The 13,984-nt window shown below is 31.5% G+C and overlaps 2 protein-coding genes across 2 annotated transcripts; one reads left to right on the top strand and one right to left on the bottom strand.

Moving 5' to 3' along the window:
* Window positions 4,302–8,692, top strand: LOC104731592 (indole-3-acetate O-methyltransferase 1). The gene is made up of 5 exons (XM_010451019.2): window positions 4,302–4,420; window positions 5,207–5,409; window positions 5,867–6,286; window positions 6,608–6,883; window positions 8,127–8,692. The coding sequence occupies exons 1-5, from the start codon at window positions 4,408–4,410 to the stop codon at window positions 8,478–8,480; spliced, it is 1,266 nt and encodes a 421-aa protein (XP_010449321.1). The 5' UTR covers window positions 4,302–4,407; the 3' UTR covers window positions 8,481–8,692.
* On the bottom strand, window positions 8,955–10,352 carry LOC104731583 (peroxygenase 2-like). Its single transcript, XM_010451007.2, has 6 exons — window positions 10,200–10,352; window positions 9,956–10,105; window positions 9,769–9,854; window positions 9,586–9,680; window positions 9,358–9,483; window positions 8,955–9,261 (listed from the first exon to the last, which is right to left on the bottom strand). The coding sequence occupies exons 1-6, from the start codon at window positions 10,312–10,314 to the stop codon at window positions 9,102–9,104; spliced, it is 732 nt and encodes a 243-aa protein (XP_010449309.1). The 5' UTR covers window positions 10,315–10,352; the 3' UTR covers window positions 8,955–9,101.

The following is a 13,984-nucleotide window of genomic DNA, read 5'->3' as shown; positions in this document are numbered from 1 at the left end:
ATGGTTTCATCTGAAAGACTGAGAGTTATTAAATCATAGGAAAAAAGATGGCTAACTACATGAAGTATTGGAGAATACATGGTCACACATGCCAAGTATAATATTGTATCCTCAACTACACGAAGTATATGTATTGCATGACCACATGCATGAATTATATGACGTTATGTAGTCAACACCATAGACATACAATCCGGTACACCGGTCGAATGATTCCGGCTAAGACCGACGTTGACTCTGGCGTTGACCAACATTGACCAAAACAAATTGTATTTTAATTTTTTTCTATGAAAAAACAAAATAATAAATTACTATATTAAATTATTTATGAATTTTCATGATTAGAAAACATTCTATTCAATATCTAAATATCTTAGGTATCTCTAATGTATTTATTCTTATAATTAATTAATCTTTATTTTTAAAACTAAAATAATAGTTAAATAAAAATAATTAATAATTATTTTCAAGATATTTATAGATTTTATCTTGATTTTAGGATATGTTTGCAAAAGGATATAGAATAAGAGGATTTTTGCAAATGCCCTTATATTATATATTGAAAATAATTATGTATCATTATATTTTATCTATTAAAAGTAAATAGTGTTAATTTTTTGTTATTGTTTACATGTTATTAGGAGTATGTAAATTTTTTAATAACCAAAGAGTATCTAAAATTTTGTATACTCTTTACCATGCAAATTTTAAAGTAAAGAGTCATATACTCAAATCTTTTGCATATTATTTTCTAATGAAAATAGTTGAATTTGATTTTATTGATTCTTGTAGTATTTAAAATTTTAAATAATATGATGATCAGAGATTTATATATATAAAATCATTAATAATTACATATGTTATATATATATATATATATATATTTCTTGAAAATAATTATTAATAATTTTATTTAACTATTAGTTTAGCTTCAAAAATAAAAGTAACTAATTATAAGAATGAATATATTAGCTTCAAAAATACAATTTTTTGGTCAATGTTGGTCTTCGCTGGAATTATTCGACCGGTGTACCGGATTGTATGTCTATGGTGTTGACCACATAACGTCATATAGTTCATGCATGTGGCCATGCAATACATATACTTCGTGTATTTGATGATACAATATTATACTTGGCATGTATGATCATGCATTCTTTAATACTTGATGTAGCTAGCCATTTTTTTTCCTAAATCATACTGTTAACGATAACTTAACGGTAAAAATCGTTACATTAGTACCTTATCTAAGTTTACGTGCCTATTGCCTAGTGTCTATAGTGAACATGTTCAGTATTTCTTTAACTTTATATTGATTGGTCTAGTCTATATGCGATTAATTAATTAATTAAATTCAAAATCATTTGGTTTCATCCATGTCTCGAATCAATCTCACTTGAGCTAGCTGTATTAATTAAAGATATCCTAAATTGTTTTTAAAATTGGTCTGATGATACATATAGTACTACTTTGTAGTGAATTTTTAAACATATGTATCTTTAACACCTTTCATTAATGATTAAATCTCTAAAAGCTAATTATGATAATAATCAGTAACATTAAATAACTGTTAATATATTGGTAGAGGAAATTATTCATGTATGAATATTAAATTCGTGACCAACTCGTATAATTGTGACCCTCTCGTTACTTGAAAGTTTGTAGTCATTGATAAGTCCAAATTCCAGTTAAGTATATACCACATATCATTAGTCAATAATCTCCTCTCCCTTCTCATTGCCCTTTGTAGATCATTTTAATATTTTATAACTGTTAAAATGTGCTAGCTAGAAAGAAAGATGAGTTTTTTTTTTGTGTGTAAATGTTCAAATTTCATTACTTAAAATTTTAGTTAGAACTACAAAGTTATCTACCCCATACAAAAGTGGAATCTAAGACATAAGAATTTATAGCGGAAAAGAAATACAACCAAATCAAAGATGAGTTTGTTACGTAATTATTTAGTTATCTTGAGATAAGAATACAAAAACAAATATAGCAAAAAGATAAAGATAAGAAGGGTATGAAAACGTATAGCAACAACAAAAGAAGAGGTTAAAACATCAAAAAATTAAATGGAATATATGGATTTAGTGACACAAGAATGACAAGAGCGAAAATATATATTAATTTCTTTCAACAATGTTACGTCTCAATAAAATATAAATTTGAAAAAAAAATATAATCTTCGGCTTAGTAAAAAAAAAAAAAATAGTAACCCTCCTAAATCTAATGTTTGTGATTTAATAATATTTCTAAATTTGGTGGTTATAAATCAGAATTACACAAAGAAAAATGCATTAGTCAGATAACAGAAGTATAGAAACAGTAGGGCTTTCATTTCACGACTCTTGTGGCATGCTAGTGAAAATTTGGTTGTTGGCTTAATATAAGATATATTGGACCCACTTGTATCTTTCATTCTTGTTATACCTTTTGCTAATTATTCTTTTTATATATATACTTTATCTAATTTAGTATTACCAATGGAATTCATGCAATACCTATATCCATATATGTGTCTACCAACAATCACTTTACTCTAGTGACACTTTACCCATTTTTAAGATCCATTAATTAGTTATAGTTCAATTCAATGACTAAAGAACCCCTCCATATATTAATTAATGATTGTAAATTAAGACATTTCAGATTTGCATGTTCATCCCTGTAATCCTGTTGTCATGTACTAAATTGGTTTAATATTGGCAACCAAAATTATGTATGGGTATTCAGAAGATTGAGTACAAATACAGCTTAGCTATTTTCATGGTCTATGTACAAAAATAATGTTTGTATATATATAGTGAGAAGGAAATATCAAGCCCCCAAAGGTGCAACAACATGCAAAAGAAATCAAAATCAACATTATAGTGTAAGAGAATATAATTGGGATGCAAAATTATGTTTGGTGGAAAATAATAAATTATTATAACATCTAGTTTTAGGATAGGGATGATGGAAATGTAGAAAAATGGATAGAGAGTTGAAAAAAAAAAAAAAAACCGGCAACATGATGAAGAAACTAGTCTCCTTTTGGTATGTTTTTTGCTTCCACTCTCTCTGTTCCATTGGATTCCATGAATTTTCGCCGTCAATCTCGTGCCTTACCCACTCTTATTCCTATATATATATATATATTACATTTACTAAAAGTGAGATTTAAGCTAGTTGATGTGTCCAGTTTCGTGTTTGGTTGGGACTTGGGGTTGGTATATATCGACAAGTGTTCTTAAATTTGCTCGTAATTTTTTTGATTTAATTAAAATTTAATTATACGTTACCTCTCTAGAGGAAATTAAACTACCGCCAATTAGATCACCTGAGCTTACGTACGTTCCATCGATTAAATTATTTAAATATACATTGCCTTTAAAGGCATATAAATCGACCGTTTCATTTTACAAAACCAGGTGTCGTCGTAGTTTTAATGACATCGTCTTCGTCTAACCACATTTTTTGTGCTAGTTGATAAAGATTACCTGGCAATCTCGTTAGGACCAATACTTGGGATATATAAATGATACGATATATTGGATAAAAAAGCAATGGATGAAGAATGTTTGAAACATGCATGAATCTAACTAAGATCGTATCATAGCTTTAGTACTCCTGATGTTCCCTCGGGTGGTATCATATGGAAACATATTCATTTTCCTTTTGATTTTTCTCATCATGAATTTCTAAAGCCAACCAATAAGTTCTTACTCTTAATTAAGACTCATGAAACAACCAATTAACCTTGTATAATTATGGTCCTCTTAATTACTAGTCTCATAACCAACATACTTTTTTTGTATATATAGTGTTATCATCATTCATCATATTCAGTTCAAAATTTTACTAACATATCACAACAAAACGATTAAGGAACTACCAGCCACTGAGATATGACTGACGAGTCAAGAAACAACACGTTGAAATTAATCAAAATTTTGCATTCACACAATCTACGAATGTCACATTAAATTTTGAATCCAGCCAGGTCATGATGCCAAAAAAAAAATCAAATATATTTCCACAACTGAAAAACACAATAATCAACTAGTATATATTATACATATATATATGGTAAGGAATTATTTTGGTGTTATAATCATCCGTTTTCTATGGAATAATGTTATTCCTTAATATATTTAGTAATCAATTAAATTGGTAACAAATGAAATTTTCCTAATCAATCTTTACTTTAATGGACGGTTGAGATTAAATCTTAAGGAAAACTTAAAGAGGAATTAGGTCATCTCTCCGTCTATAAATATACGTTTTTAGTCCATTTTTAAGGCATTCCAAATAAATCTCAAAAAAACAATACAAAGAGAGTAAGTTCATAGACAAGGGGGGAAGATAAACCTAATCACCTAACTAGGACTTCAGGAAGTTGTCCATCAAGAAATCTCTACAACAATGAATGGAGGAGGTACTCCGCTAACCCTCCTTTATAATTCTATTATGTAATTAATCATATTGCTTAAAAGATCTTAGGTTTTATGTAAATTACACTTACATATGTATCCAATAAATATCTCAATCAATATAAACAAACTAAATACCACAGCATAAAACGACATTTAAAAATATAAATAATTAATATGTATATAAAGAAATTCCTTCTATATATGACCGAAAATATATTACCATGAAAAACACCACATTCTTCTAATCTCAAAAATAGTACTTATACGTATATGTAGTATATTATGTACTTTTTGTAGATGTGTGTGAACAAATGCTATTTTGATACCAAAAAGAAATAACAATTTGCGAACAGAAAACATTTATGTTTAGATATTTTCATTTTAAATCACAACCGCAAAAATACTTGACAGAAAAATATCACATTAGATATTTAAAATTATACGTGTATACATCATATATTGATTATTGTGTGTACATCATACATATATAACCACCATATATTGTTCTACTCTTTACTCCAATTAGCCCTACACAAAATGTGGTTGACAAAAAAGTATAACCTATAGTGCACAAAATGACAAACTATGTATATAGTATATCATGTGACACAAGTACACCACATTATTATATTTTGTTTTTGGGGAAACAAACATAATGATGCGTTGTTTTTGCATGAATAATCAGTACATACACAATATGTATACGCAATGGCACATTTAATAATATGTTTCCCCATTCAACTTAATGCATACATTTATCATTTCCTCTTTTCTATAAATACGTGTAGTCTCTTCGAGCTTGTCTCATTCACAAAAAGAAGGTGTAGAGAAAGATAGCGAGAGATCGAGGAGAGAAGAGATCCACAGAGAGAGAGAGAGAATGGCTTCTAAGGGAGACAATGTTGCTGTATGTAACATGAAGCTCGAGAGACTTCTCAGCATGAAAGGTGGCAAAGGACAAGACAGCTATGCCAATAACTCTCAAGCTCAGGTCTCTACATCTTTTCTTTTTCTTTTTTTTTTCTAATTACTTCAAAATTATATCATAAAAAACTTCTACTTATTCGAATTTTTGATCTCGAGTGACAAATTCGAAAATTCAAGAAGATAATCGTATATATTTTTTTCTTCTATTTTAAAAAAGGGTTTAGAGACGAAATTTTTTTAAGAAAGATTTGCTCTTAAAAATAATTTTTTCTTGGGTGTATTTTCCGTTTCATTTCGGTTTCGTTCTCCATTACGGTTTCTTTGACTCATGCATGCTATTGATTTGCTAAGTAATCAATTTTTAAAAAATTATTAAGCTGTATATTAAAACAAAATGAGGATAATGTTGAGACAAACAAGAGCCAGCGTCTACGTGCATGGTAATTTATATATTTAGTAATATTGATACGCGACAATTTGATATCATGAAATGTAAATTAAAGAAAAAATAATATATGCAGGCGATGCATGCACGGTCTATGCTTCACCTGTTAGAAGAAACACTTGACAATGTTCACCTAAACTCCTCCGCCAGTCCCCCACCGTTCACGGCGGTTGATCTTGGCTGCTCATCCGGCGCAAACACTGTCCACATAATCGATTTCATAGTCAAACACATCTCTAAGAGGTTTGATTCCGCCGGAATCGACCCGCCGGAGTTCACAGCTTTCTTCGCCGATCTCCCGAGCAACGACTTCAACACACTTTTTCAGCTTCTTCCACCACTTGTCTCTAACTCTTGCATGGAGGAGTGCCTTGCTGCCGATGGAAACCGCTCCTACTTCGTCGCTGGTGTTCCTGGCTCGTTTTACCGGAGACTTTTTCCGGCGAGAACCATTGACTTTTTCCACTCTGCCTTCTCCTTGCATTGGCTCTCTCAGGTACACACTGTATACGTAACGTTTGCTAGGTCACCTTTATTACACGTGTCATGGTGTTCGGTTTTTCTGCTTTAAGCTAGCTTTAACGGTTAAATATATCAATTAATTAATGTCAGAATACGGGACTTATTTATTTATATTTCTACCGGAATAGGTTAATAGTAATATAACTTATTAGTGTCTACCTCAGAAGTTTTTGTTATGCCAACATTATTTTTGATTTTGTGAACTTGAATTTTTTTTCGTTTGATAAATATTAATTAAAAATCCAAAACAAAACACTTTTGATAAAATATCTTTAAGAAATGGAAAATATGGTAGGTGCCGGAAAGTGTGACGGATAGGAGATCGGCTGCGTACAATAGAGGGAGAGTTTTCATACACGGCGCTGGAGAGAAGACAACGACGGCTTACAAGCGGCAGTTTCAGGCGGACTTGGCGGAGTTTTTGAGGGCAAGAGCTGCGGAGGTTAAGAGAGGTGGGGCCATGTTTCTGGTTTGTCTCGGTCGTACCTCTCTGGACCCCACCGACCAGGGTGGTGCCGGTCTACTCTTCGGCACTCATTTTCAGGACGCTTGGGACGACCTTGTCCGCGAGGTACGTACTATCGACCTTAGTTTATTTTATACTATCTTTCCCCCAAAGTAATTAGTTAAATTTGATTACGTAAAACTCTATATTTAACCTCGAGTTCTTAACTTATATTAGTTGTATTACTATTAACATGCCCTTTTGGCTTTTATGAAAAAACGCTAGAAATGAGGAAAACAACTTATTTATACCACTAGGATAGACATCTACATTTGACCCAATTTAGATATTTCTTTGGAAATGTCGCTACCCTTTTTTTTTTTTTTGGTTTCTCTAAAAAAATTAACCATTTTCTAAAAAGCTACAGCAGTATTGAATCTCAAGAGTAATAAAATCTCTAACTCGTAAAGTCATCAAACCTAGTAAACTAGTTTTGTATATAAAATATCAAAAGTTGTCCATAAGTTTCTTGAAATTAAGCTTTTCTTACCAAGACTATATTTTTTTTTTAAAACCTACTATTCTATAGTTATATATATTGTTACATACAGGACCACATGCTATCCATACTTTTCTTAAAATTAAGTTTGATACTGCCACAAATATATCTTTACGAATTCAAACGTAATGTAGTATTAAAATTAAGTTTAAAGACAATATATATTTTTCATAAAAAAATATTATGTGTAAATGTAAATCCATATACGTATGTACAACGAAACTGCAGAAACAAATGATTACTGACTTACTGTACACTCTCACCACTCCTCGTTGTAGATGTAACAATCAATCTTACCCGTCGGATTGTCCTCATCGATGATAATGAATCTGAACCATCCATCGCTACCATCATTTTATCCGTCAAAATAAAATCGAAATGATTACCTTGTAGAGACAAAATTGGCAGGCCATATTATTGAAGTACGGTAGTGAAAGAAGACATTCAAAAAAATTCAACAAGAATTGTTACGTTGCTTTCTAACATAATCATTTTAGTCCGTTAGTTCAAATAGTCACCACCAAAAAGTAAAGTTCACATGTATTTAAGTCATTATAACCTATAGTCAGATGATACTAATATAAAAGTTAGTGAATCAAAGTACATAAATATATAATTCAATCAGGATATAAATTCACATATTGAGTTACGAAAAACAGAGTCCTAGAGGCTCATCATAAAATGATTCGAACATTTTTTTGTGTGTTTAACTAATTAAAAGTCCTGATGATTTTTTATTTTTATTTTGAATTTCGGTTCAAAATTGTTATCTGAATCTATGATTAACCAGAATTAACATTTTATCTTTAGGGTTTGGTAGCGGCAGAGAAACGGGACGGATTCAATATCCCAGTGTACGCACCAAGCTTGCAAGATTTCAAGGAAGTAGTTGAAGCCAACGGCTCATTTGCAATTGAGAAGCTGGTGGTTTACAAAGGAGGGAGTCCACTTGTGGTGAGTGAGCCGGACGACGCATCCGAGGTCGGTCGTGCCTTTGCTAGTAGTTGTCGGAGTGTGGCAGGAGTGCTTGTGGAAGCTCACATAGGCGAAGAGCTAAGCAATGAGCTGTTCTCACGAGTTGAACGCCGAGCCACTAGCCATGCCAAAGATGTCTTGGTGAATTTGCAGTTCTTCCACATCGTCGCTTCTTTGTCCTTTACTTAATACCAAATAATATGACAAAGACTAATTAAAAGTAATATGCTCGTGTGCTCTCTTGTCTAAACTTTTGTTTTTCTGTTCGTAGGGCCTCTACTTAATTTGTTCTTTCTAGTTCTTATCTTCTTTATAATGGGGTTTTGATCATGTAAACTAAATTAGTCGGCCTTTAGTACCAAAGAAAACCTTTATGAAAAAGGAAGCCTCTTGTTCCAGTGTATGCAGGGTTCCTACTTCCTACTCAAATCAACCAAACCAAACTATAGTAAAACAACTCGAGTTTACTTCTTTTTATGTAAATAGTCAAATTGACTCCCAAAATATAACGAATCCAAATTCGAATCTTTTCGTAACATTTTATTTATGCTTGAACCACTGTAATGTTTTAAATAAAATACGGAATTTTTATAAATCTTTGTATCCTAATTGAAAGAAATAGACGTTAAAAGCATCTTGTTAAAAGAAAGAAAGAAAGGCAGGTGAATAATAAACCACTATTGATTTATTGAATATATTTTTACATGCATGCATACTAAACAAACGCACCGTATACAAATTATTGCTTCATTACATCACCACTATTGAATTAATTTAAGTGCTTTCCACATTAGTTCCAAGTGATGATGATCAGTAGTACGTCTTGTACTCCTTGATCTCAGCGTAGTTCCTCGCACAATACTCAAACAAGCTTCCATCGAAGCACCGCCTTATGGCTTCTTTAGACAAGAATCCTTCTTCATCACTCGCTAACACATACAATACTCCCCATTCAACCTTGCTTGCTAGCCTACACACCAATTACAATACACTTCTTCAAGAAACCAAAAATCCGTTAACTATAAAGGAAACATTACCACATTTGAGCATTGTAACAAGTACGTACCATCCAAAAAAGTCAAAGGCATCGCGGTTTCCTTCCGTCATGTCCCATAGTTCTCCAAGACTCAACTTATCTGGTACTGTCCTTGCGTATTTGCTAAACATCAACTCAAGATTTGCTGGTGTATACCTTCCCAAAGCAATACATATATACATATAAATCTGAGTGTATCGCGATCCTATAATTACGGAAAATATCAAATATGGATTGTGGTTACGAGAGGTTACTAACCTTCCTTCATTGTCATATGTTTTAGAGTCGCTTCCGTGCTTTGCCTTGTGAATGTTGTGCATATATATAGGGAAAAATGGAGACGGTAACCATCCCTGTTTCAGCAATTATAAACGTAACAATCATAGCTAGGTCCAGCTAGATAAAGCTAAAATTAGTTAAACCAAACTATATGTACTGTACCGGGAGAGTAGCATAGCTAAGAGCTATGTGGATACAAGCCGTTAAGATAAGTGACGCAAGTAAATTGAAACCGAGTAACTGGAAACCTGGTGCAATCGATTTCGTATATGTATACAAGGACCAGTAAATATATAAACCAATATGTTATAACTCATTAGCTCTATATATGGAGAGGTTAAAGGTGTACCAGAGAAGGTTTCATAGGGATAAATGATGCCATTATCGTCCAAATCGAAGAAAGCTACATGTTGCTGCATAACACTAAGGCCATTGTGTCTATGCTCTGGTGTTCCTAGCGGGTGTTCCATGTCTGGTGCTTGTAGTGCTCTCGGCAAATCTAAGTATTAAAAGAAACCCGGTTATGTAGCGTAGAAGTCACGCATTATTTATGTATATGAACATTTATAGATGGGTTAGGATATCATGAGTACAGGGTTTAGTAAGTGTGTCATCCAAGTCACCGCGAACACGACGGTGATAAGTGACCGGAGCATAGGGGGCCACCGTCTCCATTGCGTCTCTCTCCATCCTCGCCATTGTCGTCATTTTTCTCTCTCTCTCTCTCTCTACAAACGAACAAATTAGGAAGAAGAGGAGACCGAAACATTTCGATGCTCCGTGGCGGACATGCACGCGCGACAATGCCACATTAATTTCACCCTTCACACGAGTCAATGACACTTGTCACTTATAAAAGTGGATATAGAAACCAGAACAAGCTTTTCTAAAACCGAACCGTAACAAAGTTGTTACTTGTTACACTGAAAAAAAAAACCAATAGAACCTTACCTAGCATGATTGAAATGAAGAAAACCAAAATCATAAAACTAAATTAACCGAACCAACAAAAAATAATAAAAAGCTGAATTACTATTTCGACTACAGAACCGAAATCAACTTAATTTCGGTTATGGTTGGAATTGGAACACACTACTTATCATAAGATTGATACATTTTGATAAAACTGAGAATTGACCGACCTTGCATAACACAAATCATCATACATAGTTACATATTATATATGTAGATCATATGGATTAGTGTTTCATATTTGTACAACATTCCATGTTCATCATAAATATTTCAGATACATAAAATAATTTTATGTGTAAAGAGAATATAAAATTATATATAAGTTGATTGCAATAAAGTATAAAAATATAATTTTAATACCTACATTATATTACTAGTCTTCGTACTATATTATTATTACTAGTCATAACGGGCTTATTTATTTCAAACCCCCTGCGATGTCATGGGGGAAGTATTTAAGAAAGAAAAAGATTAAATTTAAAATTTAAAATTATACATTATAAAATTATTTAATTGTAATAGAATAATTTGAATACATTAATATTAAACATAAACTATTATTAAAAATATAATTATAAAAATGAAAACTTATAATAAAAATATTATGTAGAATAGACGCAACTTTGCAAAACATATTATTTAAATTATTATAAATATAAGATATTTTTATGAAGAATTATGGTAAAGAATTACAATTAAAAAATCATTATAACAATATGATCCTAACTTAGAATATTGAACTAATGGTTGTAATGAGTAAATGTAAATTTCTATTAAATAAGTATAATTAAAAATATATTTAATAATGAGTGAAACTGTATCAACGAAAAATTAAAATTAAAATATACAACTCTTTAAAACAAAATAAATTAAATTTTAAATATTAAAATAGTTTTTAACGGAAAGTTACGATAAATAGACGGAACTGTAAATTCTATATTAAGTTTTATTAAATTTCTATATTACTATATTCATTTCTAAAGTTTTAGTTAGATTATAGAATAACATTGATATTAGATATTAAAATTCAAATTATTTAGATTCAACAGAAAACGAAAAATTTCTTTCAACGAACAATGATTTGCTAGTTATTAATGAAGAGACAAATATATAGAGAATTCAAAAGATATGACTATTAAATAGACACACCTATTAGAACGAAAAGTGGTGATAAAAAAATATGAATAAAATTTAGTGAAAAGATACAACTCTATAATAAACAAATACAACTGTTTAAGTTTTTTTTTTTTAAACCATTTTTTTACAAAAAGTACTACGAAAAGTTGCAACTGTTTTTTGCATTTATTCAGATTGTATTTTTATATGTGAAAATATTTTTAATGAAAAGTTAAGATAAATATATGTAACCGTAAATTATAAATTAAGTTGTCTTAAATTTCTCTATTGATATAATCATTTCTAAAATTTTAGTTAGATTATAGAATAACGTTGAATATTAGATATATTCAATTATTTAGATTTAACATAAAATGGAAAATCTGTTTTAATGAATTTGTTAGTTAGTGATGAAGAGACAAATATAAAGAGATTTCAAAACGCATGACTATTTAAATAGACACACCTATTAAAACAAAAATTTGTGATGAAAAAATATAAATAAAAGATAGTAAAAAGACACAACTCTACAGTGAACATATACAACCGTTTGAATTAAAAGAAAACAAATAAAAACAATTTTTTTTCGAAAAAGTACTACGAAAAATTGCAACTGTTGTGTTTGCACTTGATTATACCTATCCTACAAAAAATTATAAATGTTGTGTTTGCACTTGATTATACCTACAAACTCATATAAATTGCTTTTAAGAAGACATCTTTATTATTATATTTAAAAGTCAAATCCAAAAGCTCATTATATAATGCAACATATCATTAGATTTTTATAGAAAAAATTAACTAAAAGTTTTAAATTAGGTTTATCTTTCCAAAAATCTTTTGTTAAATCAAGAATTTGAGGAATTTCTTTACTTTTAAAACAATGAATGCTAGAGAATAATTTAGAGAATTGTAAAATTCGTTGAGATTGAAATTTTATATTATTTTATGTCATGACAAAAAAATGAGAACAGTTCAAACAGACAAATATATATAGATTTCAAAAGATATGAATATTCGAATAGACACAACTCTACACTGAACAATTGCAACTTTACAAAAAATACAATGAACAGTTGTAACTTTTCATAAAAAATCGTTTTAATGATCCATCACGATTTTTCAAAAAATATCCAAAAGTTACGATTAAACAAACACAACTGTTGGTCGCATTTATTCGGATTGTTATTATTATATAGATTCTTCACAGTCGATTTGCCGAGCAGTTACATGAAACCAAGCCACCGCCGGGTGGGCCCGTCAACTGAATATGACAAGTGCGTGCAGCAAGTATGAATACTGAACAAACCCTAGAACTGCGTTGACTTTGAAAGTACTTATTATTTGGTAATCAACCAAATTGCTCGCAACTTGTCTTCTGAGCTCAACCATATCATTGACCGGCAACAAGATTGAATCTGAAACCAGACTGATCGATACTAGGCTAGTCTGGCCGTTTATCAGGGAAAAGGGAAAGAGACTCTGTGCGGCAATCGATTCGTTCGAAAACCGGAGCTCAACTTGAATATCTTCAAACCGAACAACTTGTTTCTTGTTCAGATTGATGAAATTAAGTTGCAGTACAATATCGCTGCTGAAAACTGGTGAGTATTGGAAGAGGATTGTGTTTTGACTTGCGTTGGCGATGTCCGAAACTGGGATTCTCGGTCTAACGGGAAGAATCAGGATCAACGTAGTAATCCCACAGATTAGAAGAGCAATGCTGAAGAAGAAACAGCAAACGACACCACACCAAGTCCATGGACTGGTGTGTAACACCCGCAAACCAAATCTTGGTATTTTGGTAAGGGTGTCGATCGACACCTCCTAGTGAGGCATCGATCGACACCAATTGTGGTCGGTTTGGTCGGTTCAATTTTAATTGTCCGGTTTGCGTGGTTGGTTTAGGGAATCCCTAAATCGAGTTTTAAAGGAAGAAAACGACCTAGGGTTGTGTTGTTTTGTCTTATTCGCCGTTTTTGAGAGAAAACACAAAGAGAGAGTGTTCTTGAACTATTGGGAAGAGATTGAGAGATTCCTTGCTGTTCTTGGGAGATCCAAGGCTGGGAAGGTGCTAGAAGCTTGCTAGGAGTGAGGGAATTCGTTCTTGTTGGTCAGAATCTTCCTGCAAAGAGGTGAGTGCATGACCATGGCTTATCTAAGCTAAGATCTCTAGATTCTATGTGATTTGGTGCTTATGTGGTTGTTTCTTTGAGTTCTCTATGATATTTCGTTGCTGTCTGGGCTGGGTTTGGCTTCTGGGAGTGCAAGGAGCGGATTGGAGAAG

This window comes from Camelina sativa, chromosome 2 (assembly GCF_000633955.1).
Source record: "Camelina sativa cultivar DH55 chromosome 2, Cs, whole genome shotgun sequence".
In the NCBI taxonomy this organism is placed as follows: domain Eukaryota; kingdom Viridiplantae; phylum Streptophyta; class Magnoliopsida; order Brassicales; family Brassicaceae; genus Camelina; species Camelina sativa.
The sequence above is the reverse complement of the archived record's forward strand: the minus strand, read 5'-3'. Positions and strand labels throughout refer to the sequence as shown.

Excerpts from the sequence above, each read along its gene's own strand:
- LOC104731592 (XM_010451019.2), top strand. Across the intron at positions 6,287-6,607 it reads CCTTGCATTGGCTCTCTCAG|GTGCCGGAAAGTGTGACGGA; the intron begins GTACACACTGTA and ends AAAATATGGTAG. Across the intron at positions 6,884-8,126 it reads GGGACGACCTTGTCCGCGAG|GGTTTGGTAGCGGCAGAGAA; the intron begins GTACGTACTATC and ends TTTTATCTTTAG.
- LOC104731583 (XM_010451007.2), bottom strand. The coding sequence starts at position 10,314 with ATGACGACAATGGCGAGGATGGAGAGAGACGCAATGGAGACGGTGGCC. Across the intron at positions 9,681-9,768 it reads TTAGCTATGCTACTCTCCCG|GGATGGTTACCGTCTCCATT; the intron begins GTACAGTACATA and ends TTGCTGAAACAG. Across the intron at positions 9,262-9,357 it reads GCCTTTGACTTTTTTGGATG|GCTAGCAAGCAAGGTTGAAT; the intron begins GTACGTACTTGT and ends ATTGGTGTGTAG.